General features: G+C 42.3%; 1 protein-coding gene across 1 annotated transcript; it reads left to right on the forward strand.

The window, feature by feature from the left end:
- Positions 1-1,109: 1,109 nt before the first annotated feature.
- fam110c (family with sequence similarity 110 member C) lies at positions 1,110-3,806 on the forward strand. Its single transcript, XM_023999502.2, has one exon. It carries the CDS (start codon positions 1,299-1,301, stop codon positions 2,376-2,378), a length of 1,080 nt encoding a protein of 359 aa, XP_023855270.1. The 5' UTR covers positions 1,110-1,298; the 3' UTR covers positions 2,379-3,806.
- The last annotated feature ends 12,984 nt before the right edge of the window (positions 3,807-16,790 follow it).

A 16,790-nucleotide genomic window follows, 5' to 3' on the forward strand; every position in this document is an offset into this window, starting at 1 on the left:
TCTAGGGCCTATAGCCTACAACAGAACATCACGCCTTCAAGTGTTTGAACTTGTAACATGGCTGCAGGAACTTCTAATGTCGCTGCATGGGATTTTCCAGATATAAAGTTGGGTTGTTTCATTGCATCCAATGGCAGTGTAGGTGATAACATTTTCACAGAAAGTGTGAAATTGCTTTCAACACCTCATGCTCATTTGCATTGCGTAGCAGTGGGGGCGATAAAGCAGAGGCATCCTATTAGAAGAGTTGGAGGCGTGGCTTTCAGTGTGTGAATGTCATTACAGTTAAAGTGTTATGTTTTAATATTATCAAGCTTTAACCTGTACTCTGCCAGCACTGAATCCCAAATTATATTTGTATAAGTGCATGTGATACGAAAGACTATGGAAAGGTTTCCATTGTCGAGATTGCCACCATTTGGTTACAATATTGTAGCCAGTAAATGTGAACTTATGTAAAGAATGTATTTGGTAAATCGTGAAATTAGTTCATGTTATGGAACCAACTTAATATCTTTATTTACAGGAAATGTATCTAATTGCTTGTAACCCAATTAAAGACATTTGGATAGGTAACTCCAAAGTGAAAATCTACTTTTATTTGTTTTATTGTTATTTATTTAACCGTTATTGAACTAGGCAAGTCAGTTAAGAACAAATTCTTATTTACAATGACGGCCTACCAAAAGGCATAAGGCCTCCTGCGGGGACGTGGGCTGGGATGATTAAAAATAAAAAAAATAAAAAATGGGCTGTATTAACATTAAATATTAGTTTTATATTTATGTTGTTTGTTAGGTTTAACCAAATGGGAAAGCAAGTTGAGTGTTGAAAGAAATAGGTTGCAACATAAAATATAGATTTGTTAATAATAAAATATAACAGTTGGCATTTAATCATAAATTTGGTTTCAACAAATGTAGTTAGGTTTCCTCAACAACAAAAAATAACTTATTTACTTGTAACCAGTTTAAAAAAAATTGGGGGGTAGATATCAAAAACTGGTGATGATCAGGTGTACTTTGCATACCACTTGTTTGGTTCAACCTGGCCTTGCGCAAGACGGGATGAGGTTGTGTAATGTGTTTAAGCAGAAAGGTGAACACTCCCGCTTTAGTACGTGCTTGGACAAGGCACGAGCTTGTTTGTACAGTAGAACATTTCATTGTTCTTACTTCGAGCTTCTGGACATTTAGGCACTGCGCGAACATGGATTGGCAACGCGGGATCCCTTTACATTCTGAGTACAGTTTTGGAATGCCAGCTAGCGTAGTGTTTTGAAAGCAAAAACCAACAATATGACTAACAAAGGTGTAGATGCCACTAGAATTCTAGAGAAGGGTCCGGAATACCTTCGGAAACAGATGGAACTGGAGAGCGAGGAGACGGGACGCATGAGCGCAGTGGAGATGCTTGCCGCAAGTAAAAAACAGTATGTCAAAAGTCAACAGGTGGTCAACTCGATACAGGAGCCCGTGATTAGTTTTGGATCTGCCTCTGTTAGTAGTAACGGATCGTCTAACCGGAGCTCCAACTGGAACTGTAGGAACAGTGGGAGGAATTCGCCTGCGGGTACAAGCAGTGTGCAAGGAGGGCCTTCGCCGCCGGAGGACAAATATGTGGTGCATCGGACGAGCTCCAAAAGAAGAGACTCACTTTTACTGTACCGACAGAAATGTGAACTTGTGAAAGGATCGACGCGTGAGAAAAATAAACTGAATTTGGGGCGCAGGTTGTTGCTCAGCTCTCTGGATAAGGCAAGTTTACTACCTGAGGCATCAGGTAAGGAATGTGAGGAAGAGGAAATGTATACCAAATTTACGACACCCGAAGGACTTGCCAAGGAATGTGATTCAAAGGCTGGCTATTCGAAACCCATACAGCCAGAAACACAATCTATATCTACAGATGAAGATTGGACGGACATAAGAAGCCCGGTGCCAAAAGTKTCCCCAGGTGTGATGCAGAGACCCACTCACAAAAGAGTAGCGGAAGTTCAGAGGAGGACTCGCAAAGGGGTCGGCCGTTCTCACTCTGACATCAGCTCAAGATATTCCAAAAACTTTGCCGACTTTGATGCCTTCTTCAAATACTGCGGACTGAATGGCGACGTCATAGAGTCCCTGGGCAAAGAAAACTTTTCCGCATGTTCGGATGAACTTGCCAATAAAATCCGAAGCGTCAGCATCTCGACGTCAGATGACGGGTTCACACGGAATAGTGGCGAGGACAGTAACGAAGGATTACTGGAAGAGGAGATGCATGAAACTGTTCGACAGGGGACATCGGTAATTGAGCGCAATGCCAGGATTATAAAATGGCTGTACAGCTGTAAAAATGCCAAAGAGTCTGGGAAGAAATTACGAGATCTAAACTGACATTTCTGTATTCAACGCCTACATATAGGCTTATTTAGCAGTGTAGGCCTCTCTATTAGGCCTGCCTATAGGCTGCCTGTTTTAGGCCTACAACATAACCTTAGCTATTCCTTACCCACTAAAATATTAAGCTGCGTCTGCCTCTGAAATGCATCATTATTTCAATCCAAGCAATTGACATAAATATATATGTTAGACTACTCACTGCCAAGTTGTCTATCAGAGTCTAACAGATGGATATTACATGACATTCCTGGCCTTCACACAATGTTTTCTTGGCTATTGCACAATAGGTTATATGTGTGTGTGTGTGTGTGTGTGTGTGTGTGTGTGTGTGTGTTTGTATTACTATCCTTGTGGGGATCAGAAGTCCTCACAAGGATAGTAAAATAAGGACAAATCAGATAAGTGGGGAAATGTTGCTGGTTCCCACAAGGAAAAAGGCCATTTTAGACTTAGGTGTTTGGGTTACAATTAGGGTTAGGTTTAGGGAAAATATGATTTTGAATGAGAATCAATTGTTTGGTCCCAACAGGGATAGTAAAACAAACATGTGTGTGTGATTTCACTGTTCACTACTTCGCTGATGAAACACGTTTATTSGTTGTGTGTGAACGCTTATGTGTTAGTACAAATGTTACAAGTACAAATAGTCAACCAAGAGAATCTGTGAGGTCTATCTTTGGACTATAGGTTTTATTATTGCTGTTATTTTTATAGACATGACCTGTATTTCTGGTGGAAATAGACCTTTGTACAGTATGTGTTCTTATGTCAATTAAACCGTTAACCTCTTCCGGATTATAATTTCATGAACAGTTCTATTGGAATGCCAAAGCACATCTAGTTATTGCCACATTGTAGAATCATTAAACAGGTCAATCAATACTGGGCATAAATATCTCTGGTACAGATTGAATGGATGTTTTCAGGGTTTTTATAATTGTCTGAGCCCGAGGCAACCTGAACAAAAGTTTATTGTCTCTAGGGCAGGTAGTCTTGAAGCAACCATGAGAGAGTGCACCTGGTCATTTGAAAATGTATTAGGTTAAAGGTCAATGTTTGAATGTAACTGAATATCTCTTCCTTTTTTTTCTTGCACATTCTGCCACTACTACTCGTCTCTATTTCACTCTCTCTCTGTTCTCCCCTCAACCCTACCTTCTTCTCTCCCTGTAATTACAGCCCACAGGCAGTAACATGACAGGAAGAAAAGTGAGGGGGAGAGAGAGAGAGAGAACACAGAATAACACAGTCAACTACTCATGTGTGTATATGGATTATACATTCTTAATCCACATGTCCATCTGTTAGCACACACATCCCACTGGGCACAAACTGGTTGAATCAACGTTGTTTCAATGTAATTTGTCAATGTGTTGTGACGTGGAATCTATGTGGAAAATACATTTGATTTGAAAAAAGGAATCAACGTTAACTGTTTTGAGGGTGAAATTTCAACCACAGAATTATGTCATCATGGTAACCAATTTTTAACATAGACAAACCTTGTATTAAATATGTTGAAGTTGTACATTTGAAACAACGTCAGATCTTCAACATTATATCCACTATCAAAAAAGTAAACAATAGGCTGAGCAGTACCTCCTACTGGAGAATTGAGCTATCTACATCTATCCATTATGTCCCCCCTCCAGGGTTTTAAGCAAGCCCTGCCCCACTTATCTTTGATATTTGTCACCAATTACTACCAATGTGCTATTGTGAGAATGACCATTGAGAGATCTCTTAATAAGCAGGCGATAGGTAGCCTAGGGGTTAAAAACGTTGGGCCAGAAACTGAAAGGTTCAGTTTTCACCAGTTGAAAACTGTCGATGTGCCCTTAAGCAAGGCACTTAACCCTAACTGCTCTGATAAGTCACTTAGTCTGCTAAAGGACTAAAATGTAAATGTAGTGACTAGATTCACTGTTGCTATCAGTCATTTTAAAGGGAGGGCTTAAAAGAGCAAATGAAGTATAAGCAGACTTTACATATCATCAATGATACTATTTAGGCCTATATACTATAGCATTTGCAAAGTCATCAACAGCTCTTGTTTTAAATTTAACCCCAGGGTTCAACTAAAAATAGACAATACATATACAGTGCATTTGGAAAGTATTCAGACCCCTTGACTTTTTCCACATTTTTGTTACGTTACAGCCTTATTCTGGAATGGATTCAATTGGGTTTTTTCCTCATCAATCTACACACAATACCCCATAATGACCAAGCAAAAACAGGGTTAGACATTTTAGCAAATTTATTACAAATGAAAAATAACACATTTACATATCACATTTACCCTTTTCTTTGTACTTTGTTGAAACATCCAAGATCTCTGGCTGGGCCACTCAAGGACATTCAGAGACTTGTCACTCTTGCGTTGTCAAGCGGGCTGTCATGTGTCTTTTACTGAGGAGTTGCTTCCGTCAGGCCACTCTACCATAAAGGCTGGATTGGTAGAGTGCTGCAGAGATGGTTGTCCTTCTCGAAGGTCCTCCCATCTCCACAGAGGAACTCTGGAGCTCTGTCAGAGTGACCATCAGGTTCTTGCTCATTTCCCTGACCAAGGCCCTTCTGCCCTGATTGCTCAGTTTGGCCAGGCTGCCAASTCTAGAAAGAGTCTTGGTGGTTCCAAACGTCCTCCACTTAAGAATGATGAAGGCCACTGTGTTCTTGGGGACCTTCAATGCTGCAGAAATGTTTTGGTACCCTTCCCCATATCTGTGCCTTGACAAAATCCTGTCTCAGAACTCTACGGACAATTCCTTCGACCTCATGGCTTGGCTTTTGCTCTGACATGCACTGTCAACTGTGGGACCTTATATAGACAGGTGTGTGCCTTTCCAAATCATGTCCAATCAATTKAATTTACCACAGGTGGACTCCAATCAGGTTGTAGAAACATCTCAAGGATGATACATGGAAACAGGATGCACCTGAGCTCAATTTCGAGTCTCATAGCAAACAGTCTGAATACTTATGTAAATAAGGTATTTCTGGGGGGGTTGTAATAAATTTGCTAACATTTCTAAAAACCTGTTTCGTTTTTTAATTATGGTGTATTGTGTGTAGATTGATGAAGATTGAATTTTATTTAATCAATTTTAGAATAAGGCTGTAATGTGGAAAAGATCAAGGGGTCTGAATACTTTCCGAATGCACTGTAAGCCAAGGGTTTTCCTGCTTTGATTGATGTCAAATGTAATCTTCATGTTAATAATGAATATGTTGGATTCACATCTCCATTTCAACCAAAAATCTAAGTTAAAGAATAGGACTAAATCAATCAAACTTTATTTAAAGTGCTGTTAAAGTTTGATTTGATTTATTCCTATTCTTTAACTTAGATTTTTGGTTGAAATGGAGAATCCAACTTATCAATTATTAYTTTGTAAACAAACTGGAATTAAAGTCAGACTAAGTCAGTGGCACATAATATACATCTTCTTCATATGTTGATATTTGGTTACGTTGACAACCAAACACAATTCAATATCACTTTTGCAATTCAGTAAACAGCTTATTAACTTGTCAACAATTTAACAAATAATATGTTGGATTAACGGTCTCCAACTAAACCAAAAATAAAAGTTAAAGAATAGAATTAGGCCAGTGGCTCAAGCATAAGATACTGTATATCTATTCAAGCATTAGATACATCTCCTTTAAATGTTGATCTTTGGTTGTGTTGTAAACCTAGTGATAACACATTGGGAATTTAAAAAACTTCAGTCTTTTTGAGTGAGTGAATAAAGGTTTAAATCTTATTGATCAACATCTCAACCACAAATGACACACATTTTCACTTTAAAACGACGTGGTGTGCCAAGTGGGATGTTATTACACATGTTTATTTGCCAATTGTCCTAATCAGGCCATCATTAACGCCCCCTCCACTCACGAATGTGCTGTTTCCTGTCTGTTGTAGGCAGGTACACACTTTTCAGCCTCACCTATGTTATGGGCACACCCATGTCTCCTCCAGAGTTCCCTAGAAGGGGCTGACAGCAGCGCAGGGACAAGTATCATCCTGCCTCAACACTCCCAAGCATTCAGAGGACTGCAACACTGTAAAAACCAATCCCATTTCCCTCCACTGTACCCGCACCCCACCATACCCCTGTCTGTACATTATGCCCTGAATCTATTCTACCACGCCCAGAAATCTGCTCCTTTTATTCTCTGTCCCCAACCTCACTTGACGACCAGTTTTGATAGCCTTTAGCCGTACCCTCATCCTACTCCTCCTCTGTTCCTCAGGTGATGTGGAGGTTAACCCAGGCCCTGCGTGTCCCCAGGCACTCTCATTTGTTGACTTATGTAACCCGAAAAAGCCTTAGTTTCATGCATGTYAACATCAGAAGCCTCCTCCCTAAGTTTGTTTTACTCACTGCTTTAGCACACTCCGCCAACCCTGATGTCCTTRCTGTGTCTGAATCCTGKCTTAGRAAGGYCACCAAAAATTCGGAGATTTCCATACCCAACTACAACATTTTCCGTCCGATAGAACTGCCAAAGGGGGAGGAGTTGCAATCTACTCCAGAGATAGCCTGCAAAGTTCTGTCATACTATCCAGGTCTATGCCCAAACAGTTCGAGCTTCTAATTTAAAAAAATAATCTCTACAGAAATAAGTCTCTCACTTTTGCCGCCTGTTATAGACCCCCCTCAGCTCCCAGCTGTGCCCTGGACACCATATGTGAATTGATTGCCCCCCATCTATCTTCAGAGTTTGTACTGTTAAGTGACCTAAACTGTTTTATGCTTAACACCCCGGCAGTCCTACAATCTAAGCTAGATGCCCTCATTCTCACACAAATTATCAAGGAACCCACCAGGTACAACTCTAAATCCATAAACATGGGCACCCTCATAGATATTATCCTGACCAACTTGCCCTCCAAATACACCTCTGCTGTTTTCAATCAGGATCTCAGCGATCACTGCCTCATTGCCTGTATCCGCTGTCCACGGTCAAACAACCACCCCTCATCACTGTCAAACGCTCCCTTAAACACTTCTGCGAGCAGGCCTTTCTAATCGACCTGGCCCAGGTATCCTGGAAGGATATTGACCTCATCCCGTCAGACGAGGATGCCTGGTCGTTCTTTAAAAGTAATTTCCTCACCATCTTAAATAACCATGCCCCTTTAAAAAAATGTAGAACTAAGAACAGATATAGCCCTTGGTTCACTCCAGACCTGACTGCCCTCGACCAGCACAAAAACATCCTGTGGCGAACTGCATTAGCATTGAATAGTCCCCGCGATATGCAACTTTTCAGGGAAGTCAGGAACCAATACACGCAGTCAGTCAGGAAAGCAAAGACTAGCTTTTTCAAACAGAAATTTGCATCCTGTAGCTCTAACTCCAAAAAGTGTTTTGGGGACAAAGTCTGTACAGTCATGGAAAGAACAAGAGCTACCTCCTCCAGCTTCCTCACTGCACTGAGGCTCGGAACACTGTCACCACCGATAAATCCACGATACATGAGAATTTCAATAAGCATTTCTCTCACGGCTGCCATGCTTGTCCTCCTGGCTACACCAAACCCGCGCAACAGCTCCGCAGCCCCCGCAGCTACTGCCCCAAGCGCCCCAAGCTTCTCCTTTCAAACCAAATTCCATGATAGCAGATGTTTCTGAAAGAGCTGCAAATCCTGGACCCGTACAAAATCAGCTGGGCTAGAGCAATCTGGACCCTCTCTTCTAAACTTATCAGCCCCCATTTTGTGCAACCCCTATTACCAGTCTGTTCAACCTCTCTTTCGTATCGTCCGAGATCCTAAAGATTGGAAAACTGCCCTGTCATCCCCCTCTTCAAAGGGGTGACACTCTAGACCCAAACCTCTTATAGATACTTATAAACATCCTTGCCTTCTAAAGTTTTCGAAGCCAAGTTAATAAACAGATCACTGACCATTTCGAATCAACCGTACCTTCTCCGCTGTGCAATCCGGATTCCGATTGGTCACAGGTGCACCTCAGCCACGCTCAGTACTAAAAGATAATCAATAACCGCCATCGATAAAAGACAGTACTGTGCAGCTGTCTTCATCATCCATCTGGCCAAGGCTTTCGACTCTGTCAATCCGTAATTCTTATCGGCAGACTCAACAAGACCCTTGGTTTCTCAAATGACTGCCTTCGCGCTGGTTCACAACTAACTTCTCAGACAGCAGTTCAGTGTGTCAAATCGGACGGGCCTGTTGTCCGGACTCTCTGGCAGTCTCTATGGGGTACCCAAGGGTTCAATTCTCGGGCCGACTCTTTTCTCTGTTATATATCAACTGATGTCGCTCTTGCTGCTGGTGATTCCCTGATCCACCTCTACCAGACGACACATCTGTATACATCTGGCCTTTCTTTGGACACTGTACGGTCCTTCTTCATCTTCCTCCTCCTCGGACGAGGAGGAGATGGATTGAACCAAAATGCAGCGTTGTAGTTCGACATATTATTTATTTACAACAAACAGACAAGAGAAAAACTCTTGAATAAAATACAAAACAACAAACGAAGTAGACAGACCTGGACTACGAACTACATGTAACGAAGAACGAACGAAGAATACTAGAGCTAAAACAAACGACGAACGATAACAGTTCCGCGTAATGGTGCAACAAACACAGACACAGGAAACAACCACCACAAACACCAATGTGAAAACACTACCTTAATATGATCTCAATCAGAGGGATGAAAACCAACCTGCCTCTAATTGAGAAACCATAATCAGGGCCATAAACCAACATAGAAACACAAAACATAGACTGCCCACCCAAACTCACGTCCTGACCAACTAACACATACAAAAACGTGACAGACACTGTGTTAACTAACCTCCAAACGAGCTTCAATGCCATACAACACTCCTTCCGTGGCCTCCAACTGCTCTTAAACGCTAGTAAAAACCAAATGTATGCTTTTCAACCGTTAGCTGTTAACCGTTAACCCGCCCGCCCGACTAGCATCACTACTCTGGACGGTTCTGACTTAGAATATGTGGACAACTACAAATACCTAGGTGTCTGGCTAGACTGTAAACTCTCCTTCCAGACTCATATTAAACATCTCCAATCCAAAATTACATCTAGAATTGGATTCCTATTTTGCAACAAAGCCTCCTTCACTCACGCCGCCAAACATACCCTCGTAAAACTGACTATCCTACCGATCCTCGACTTCGGCGATGTCATTTACAAAATAGCTTCCAATACTCTACTCAGCAAACTGGATGCAGTCTATCACAGTGCCATCCATTTTGTCACCAAAGCCCCTTAGACCCCCCACCACTGCGACCTGTATGCTCTAGTCGGCTGGCCCTCGCTACATGTTCGTCGCCAGACACACTGGCTCCAGGTTATCTATAAGTCTATGCTAGGTAAAGCTCTGCCTTATCTCAGCTCACTGGTCACAATAACAACACCCACCCGTAGCACGCGCTCCAGCAGGTATATCTCACTCGTCATCCTCAAAGCCAACACCTACTTTGGTCGCCTTTCCTTCCAGTTCTCTGCTGCCAATTACTGGAATGAATTGCAAAAATCTCTGAAGCTGGAGACTTATATTTCCCTCACTAACTTTAAACATCAGCTATCTGAGCAGCTAACTGATCGCTGCAGCTGTACATAACCCATCTGTAAATAGCCCACCCAATCTACCTACCTCATCCCCATATTGTTTTTATTTACTTTTCTGCTCTTTTGCACACCAGTATTTCTACTTGCACATCATCATCTGCTCATATATCACTCCAGTGTTAATTTACTAAATTATAATTACTCCGCTACTATGGCCTGTTTATTGCCTTACCTCCTCACGCAATTTGCATACACTGTATATAGACTTTATTTTTTTTCTATTGTGTTATTGACTGTACTCTTGTTTATTCCATGTGTAACTCTGTGTTGTTGTTTCTGTCGCACTGCTTTGCTTTATCTTGGCCAGGTCGCAGTTGTAAATGAGAACTTGTTCTCAACTAGCCTACCTGGTTAAATAAAGGTGAAATATATATACACTGCTCAAAAACATAAAGGGAACACTAAAATAACACATCCTAGATCTGAATGAATGAAATATTCTTATTAAATACTTTTTTATATACACTGCTCAAAAACATAAAGGGAACACTAAAATAACACATCCTAGATCTGAATGAATGAAATATTCTTATTAAATACTTTTTTCTTTACATAGTTGAATGTGATGACAACAAAATCACACAAAAATTATCAATGGAAATCAAATTTATCAACCCATGGAGGTCTGGGTTTGGAGTCACACTCAAAATTAAAGTGGAAAACCACACTACAGGCTGATTCCAAACTTTGATGTAATGTTCTTTAAAACAAGGCAAAATGAGGCTCAGTAGTAGTGTGTGTGGCCTCCACGTGCCTGTATGACCTCCCACAACGCCTGGCATGCTCCTGATGAGGTGGCGGATGGTCTCCTGAGGCATCTCCTCCCAAACCTGGACTAAGCATCCGCCAACTCCTGGACAGTCTGTGGTGCAACGTGGCGTTGGTGGATGGAGCGAGAAATGATGTCCCAGATGTGCTCAATTGGATTCAGGTCTGGGGAACGGGCGGGCCAGTCCATAGCATCAATGCCTTCCTCTTGCAGGAACTGCTGACACACTCCAGCCACATGAGGTCTAGCATTGTCTTGCATTAGGAGGAACCCAGGGCCAACCGCACCAGCATATGGTCTCACAAGGGGTCTGAGGATCTCATTTCGGTACCTAATGGCAGTCAGGCTACTCTGGCGAGCACATGGAGGGCTGGGCGCCCCCAAAGAAATGCCACCCCACACCATGACTGACCAACCGCCAAACCGGTCATGCTGGAGGATGTTGCAGGCAGCAGAGGGTTCTCCACGGCGTTTTCAGACTGTCACGTCTGTCACATGTGCTCAGTGTGAACCTGCTTTCATCTGTGAAGAGCACAGGGCGCCAGTGGCGAATTTGCCAATCTTGGTGTTCTCTGGCAAATGCCAAACGTCCTGCACGGTGTTGGGCTGTAAGCACAACCCCCACCTGTGGACGTTGGCCCTCATACCACCCTCATGGAGTCTGTTTCTGACCGTTTGAGCAGACACATGCACATTTGTGGCCTGCTGGAGGTCATTTTGCAGGGCTCTGGCAGTGCTCCTCCTGCTCAAAGGCGGAGGTAGCGGTCCTGCTGCTGGGTTGTTTGCCCTCCTACGGCCTCCTCCACGTCTCCTTGATGTACTGGCCTGTCTCCTGGTACGCGCCTCCATGCTCTGGACACTACGCTGACAGACACACAAACCTTCTTGCCACAGCTCGCATTGATGTGCCATCCTGGATGATCTGCACTACCTGAGCCACTTGTGTGGGTTGTAGACTCCGTCTCATGCTACCACAGAGTGAAAGCACCGCCAGCATTCAAAAGTGACCAAAACATCAGCCAGGAAACATAGGAACTGAGAAGTGGTCTGTGGTCACCACCTGCAGAACCACTCCTTATTGGGGTGTCTTGCTAATTGCCTATAATTTCCACCTGTTGTCTATTCCATTTGCACAACAGCATGTGAAATGTATTGTCAATCAGTGTTGCTTCCTAAGTGGACAGTTTGATTTCACAGAAGTGTGATTGACTTGGAGTTACATTGTGTTGTTTAAGTGTTCCCTTTATTTTTTTGAGCAGTGTATATATATTTTTTACTCCAGTTTAGAGCAAAGGCAGCACATTGCTACTAGTAGCAGGCTATTTGTGGTTTGATGTACATTTCAAGGTAGCCCCTAGGAGGCAGCATCAGATTGGAACTGGGCCTCGCTCTCCATAAACAAACCTAAACGATGTATGTGGCCAATGTCTTTTCTTACTGTATGAGCTGCTTATCTGCGTGAAGTTAGTTCTCATGATACATCCCATAGTAATATCTGATTTAAGAAAATCTGACTAAAACGAGATCACAAAAGAAAAAATATACATATTATGTGAATTGCATCAGGGCATGCTTGCGGTCCAATGTAGAATGTTACTCACTCTTGGAAGTGTCCTTACACAAAGGTGTCTGCTTGTGATTTGCTTCTCTCTCTCTCTCACACACACACACACACGCACGCACGCACAGCACACACACACACAACACACACACACACACACACACACCACACACCACACACACACACACACACACACACACACACACACACACACACACACACACACACAACACACACACACACACACACACACACACACACAACACACACACCACACACACACACACCACACACACACAACACCACAACACACACACACACACACACACACACACACACACACACACACTACACACACACACACAGATAGGGCCATTCTTTTCTGTATTTAAAAAGGCCCGGAGTTTGTGTGTGCGTGTGCTGACACCTAAAAAAAGAGACAGTGTTGATGTAGTTCATCAAAATATTTATTGATTTAAATGTGCAGTAGAAGAATAATACACTTTAAGGGGGCACGAAGCCCCCTTAAATCTGCAGCAATGAGTCTTAGACAGTCCCGGACGATGCCATAGGGTGGTACTGTGGTGTCATGTCAGAAGTCAACTCCCACTCGCAATGGGTCCTAATGCTGTCTGATGTCTGGCAGCACTCTTCACCAAAGCTTACAAGCTTTTGTCCACTTTACTTACCTGGTAGAACTTTGTAGCTGAATCCCAAATGTACCTTAGGGAAGTAAACACCTACTTACTAGCCTGGTCCCAGAACTGTTTGTGCTCTTGTCAACTCCAATGATGTCATTGTCAAGTGAGCCAAACATGCTTGGAATGACATTGAGAGACAAGGAGCTGGCATGATAACATAAACAGACTCTTAGGCTACTGTTGGAGACCCACATGAGAGTGAGTCTGCCCAGACAGTCACAAACTGGCTGTTCATAATGTTAGGACGATGTACGTCATCTAAGCACAATGACGCAATCTACTGTGGCGTTTTGCTGTCGTCACATTGATACATGTTTCGTCATCATAATCGTTTCATTTACTTGTCAAAAAATGTTCACGTCCACAAACAAGAACACATCATTTAGAGCTACTTAACCATAGCTTCACCAATGGTTACTACTTATGGTCAAATAAAAACATTCGGAAACTATTCAGACCCCTTCCCCTTTTCCAATTTTTGTTACGTTACAGCCTTATTCTAAAATGGACTAAATAAAACAAATTCTCAACAATTTACACACAATACCCCATCTTGACAAAGCAAAAACCGGTTTTTAGAAATGTTAGCAAATTTATTACAAATTTAAAAAAGAAATACCTTATTTACATAAGTATTAGGACCCTTTGCTATGAGACTCAAAATTGAACTCAGTTGCATCCTGTTCCCATTGATCATCCTTAAGATGTTTCTACAACTTGATTGGAGTCCACCTGTGGTAAATTCAATTGAYTGGACATGATTTGGAAAGGCACACACCTGTCTGTATAAAGTCCCACAGTTGACCGTGCATGTCAGAGCAAAAGCCAAGCCATGAGGTCGAAAGAATTGTCCGTAGAGATCCGAGACAGGATTTTGTCAAGGCACAGATTTGGGGAAGGGTACCAAAAAAATGTCTGCAGCATTGAACACAGTGGCCTCCATCATTCTTAAATGGAAGTTTGGAACCACCAAGACTCTTCCTAGAGCTGGTCGCCTAGCCAAACTGAGCAATCGGGGGAGAAGGGCCTTGGTCAGGGAGGGGACCAAGAACCCAATGCTCACTCTGACAGAGCTCCAGAGTTCCTCTGTGGAGATGGGAGAACATGTCAGGCCTTTATCGTAGAGTGACCTGACGGAAGCCACTTCTCAGTAAAAGGCACATTGACAGCCTGCTTGGAGTTTGTCAAAAGGCACCTAAAGGACTCTCAGACCATAAGAAACAAGATTCTCTGGTCTGATGAAACCAAGATTGAACTCTTTGGCCTGAATGCAAAGCGTCACATCTAGACGAAACCTGGCACCATCCCTACGATGAAGCATGGTGGTGGCAGCATCATGATGTGGAGATGTTTTTTCAACAGCAGCGACTGGCAGACTAGTCAGGATCGAGGGAAAGATGAACGGAGCAAAGTACAGAGAGATCCTTAATGAAAACCTGCTCCAGAGCGCTCAGGAATTCAGACTGGGGCGAAGGGTCACTTTCCAACAGGACAACGACCCTAAGCACACAGCCAAGACAACGCAGGAGTGGCTTTGGGATAAGTCTCTGAATGTCCTTGAGTGGCCCAGCTAGAGCCTGGACTTGAACCCGATCGAACATCTCTGGAGAGACATGAAAATAGCTGTGCAGCGACGCTYCCCATCCAACCTGACAGAGCTTGAGAGTATCTGCATAGAAGAATAGGAGAAACTCCCCAAATACAGGTTTTACAAGCTTGTAGCATCATACCCAAGAAGACTAGAGGTTGTAATCGCTGCCAAATGTGCTTCAACAAAGTCCTGAGAAAAGGGTCTGAATACTTACGGAAATGTCGTATTTTCGTTTTTTGTTGTTGAAATTTGCAAAAAATTATAAAAACCTGTTTTTGCTTTGTCATTATGTGGTATTGTGTGTAGATTGATGAGGAGAAAAACTATTTAATCCATGTTAGAATAAGGCTGTAATGTAACAAAATTTGGAAAAAGTCAAGGGATCTGAATACTTTCCGAATGCACTGTAGCTGTCAAGCTGTTATTTTCATGAAACAAAAGCCCAATGATGAGTGAGTGACACGAACTGTCCCACTTGGCAGTGTTGTGCATTATGCTATTGTTTGGTGACATCTCGCAGGTCCCTCCCATCCCCCATACCCTCCCATGTCCTGTGTGTCCCGTGCCCGTGTCCCCTTCACAGATGCTGAGCCCACATAATGGGTCACTGTCCTCAGTGGTCACAAGCTGATGCTTCAAGACAACTCAGAACCGCCAAGTTAGAATTGGTGTACGTTTTTTTTCCGTAAAACTCCAATTGGTTGAGTCTGAAACTTTCCAAGTTGGAAAATCTGAGTTTATTGGTTCCTTCAAGACAACTCAGAAACCTGGGGCCTCCGAGTTGAAATTTGGGTACGTTGTTTTGCGTAGAACATCCTATTGGTTGATTCTGATACTTTTCAAGTGGGAAACTTGGAGCTCATATTTCTTCAACGATTTTCCAAATTGGATGCCGAGTTCAAGACCACTGGGAACTTGGAACTCTTCCGACATTTGATATATGACTTCGTTCAATGGTGCTTTCAAGACAACAAAGAACCTCAGAGTTAAAATTTGCATATGTTTTTTGMGTAGAGCTTCCTTCTTCTTTTTTTTTATTCTGATACCTTCCAAGTGGAGTAGTAGTAGTACTGTAGTAGTAGACTGTAGTAGTAGAAAGAAAAAAATATATAATAATAATAATAATAATAATGTAATAAAATGTATGCACTCTACTGTAAGTCGCTCTGGATAAGAGCGTCTGCTCTTGGCCGGTAGGGATATCTTTGTCTCAGTATGTAAAAATGTAATAAAACGTATGCACTCTACTGTAAGTCGCTCTGGATAAGAGCGTCTGCTCTTGGCCGGTAGGGATATCCTTGTCTCAGTATGTAAAAATGTAATAAAATGTATGCACTCTACTGTAAGTCGCTCTGGATAAGAGCGTCTGCTAAATGACTAAAATGTAAATGTAATGGACAGATATGAAAACATCCGTTAGAAATTTAGAAAGAGGGGAGATGTAAAGATGTAAAATTTGCAGATTGCATTGCAGATTGACTAGGATAATGCCAATAGATGCTAGATGCTAGACAATTGCAGATTGACTAGGATAATGCCAATAGATGATAGACAATGAAAAAAAAGTTTTAAAAAAAACAATAGAACAGGAGAATGTACACTACAGGTCAAAAGTTTTAGAACACCTACTCCTTCAAAGGTTTTTCTTTATTTTTACTATTTTCTACATTGTAGAATAATACTAAAGACCTTACAACTATGAAATAACACATATGGAATCATGTAGTAACCAAAAAGGTGTTTAAAAAATCTAAATATAGTAGCCATCCTTTGCCTTGATGACGGCTTTGCACACTTGGCAGTCTCTCAACCAGCTTCACCTGGAATGCTTTTCCAACAGTCTTGAAGGAGTTCCCACATATGCTGAGCACTTGTTGGCTGCTTTTCCTTCACTCTGCGGTCCGACTCATCCCAAACCATCTCAATTTGGTTGAGGTCGGTGATTGTGGAGGCCAAGTCATCTGATGCAGCACTCCATCACTTTCATTCTTGGTAAAATAGCCCTTACATTGCCATCGAGGTGTGTTGGGTCATTGTCATGTTGAAAAACAAATGATAGTCCCACTAAGCCCAAACCAGATGGGATGGCGTATCGCTGTAGAGTGCTGTGGTAGGCTTGCTGGTTAAGTGTGCCTTGAAT

This window comes from Salvelinus sp. IW2-2015, linkage group LG14, assembly GCF_002910315.2.
Source record: "Salvelinus sp. IW2-2015 linkage group LG14, ASM291031v2, whole genome shotgun sequence".
NCBI lineage: Eukaryota > Metazoa > Chordata > Actinopteri > Salmoniformes > Salmonidae > Salvelinus > Salvelinus sp. IW2-2015.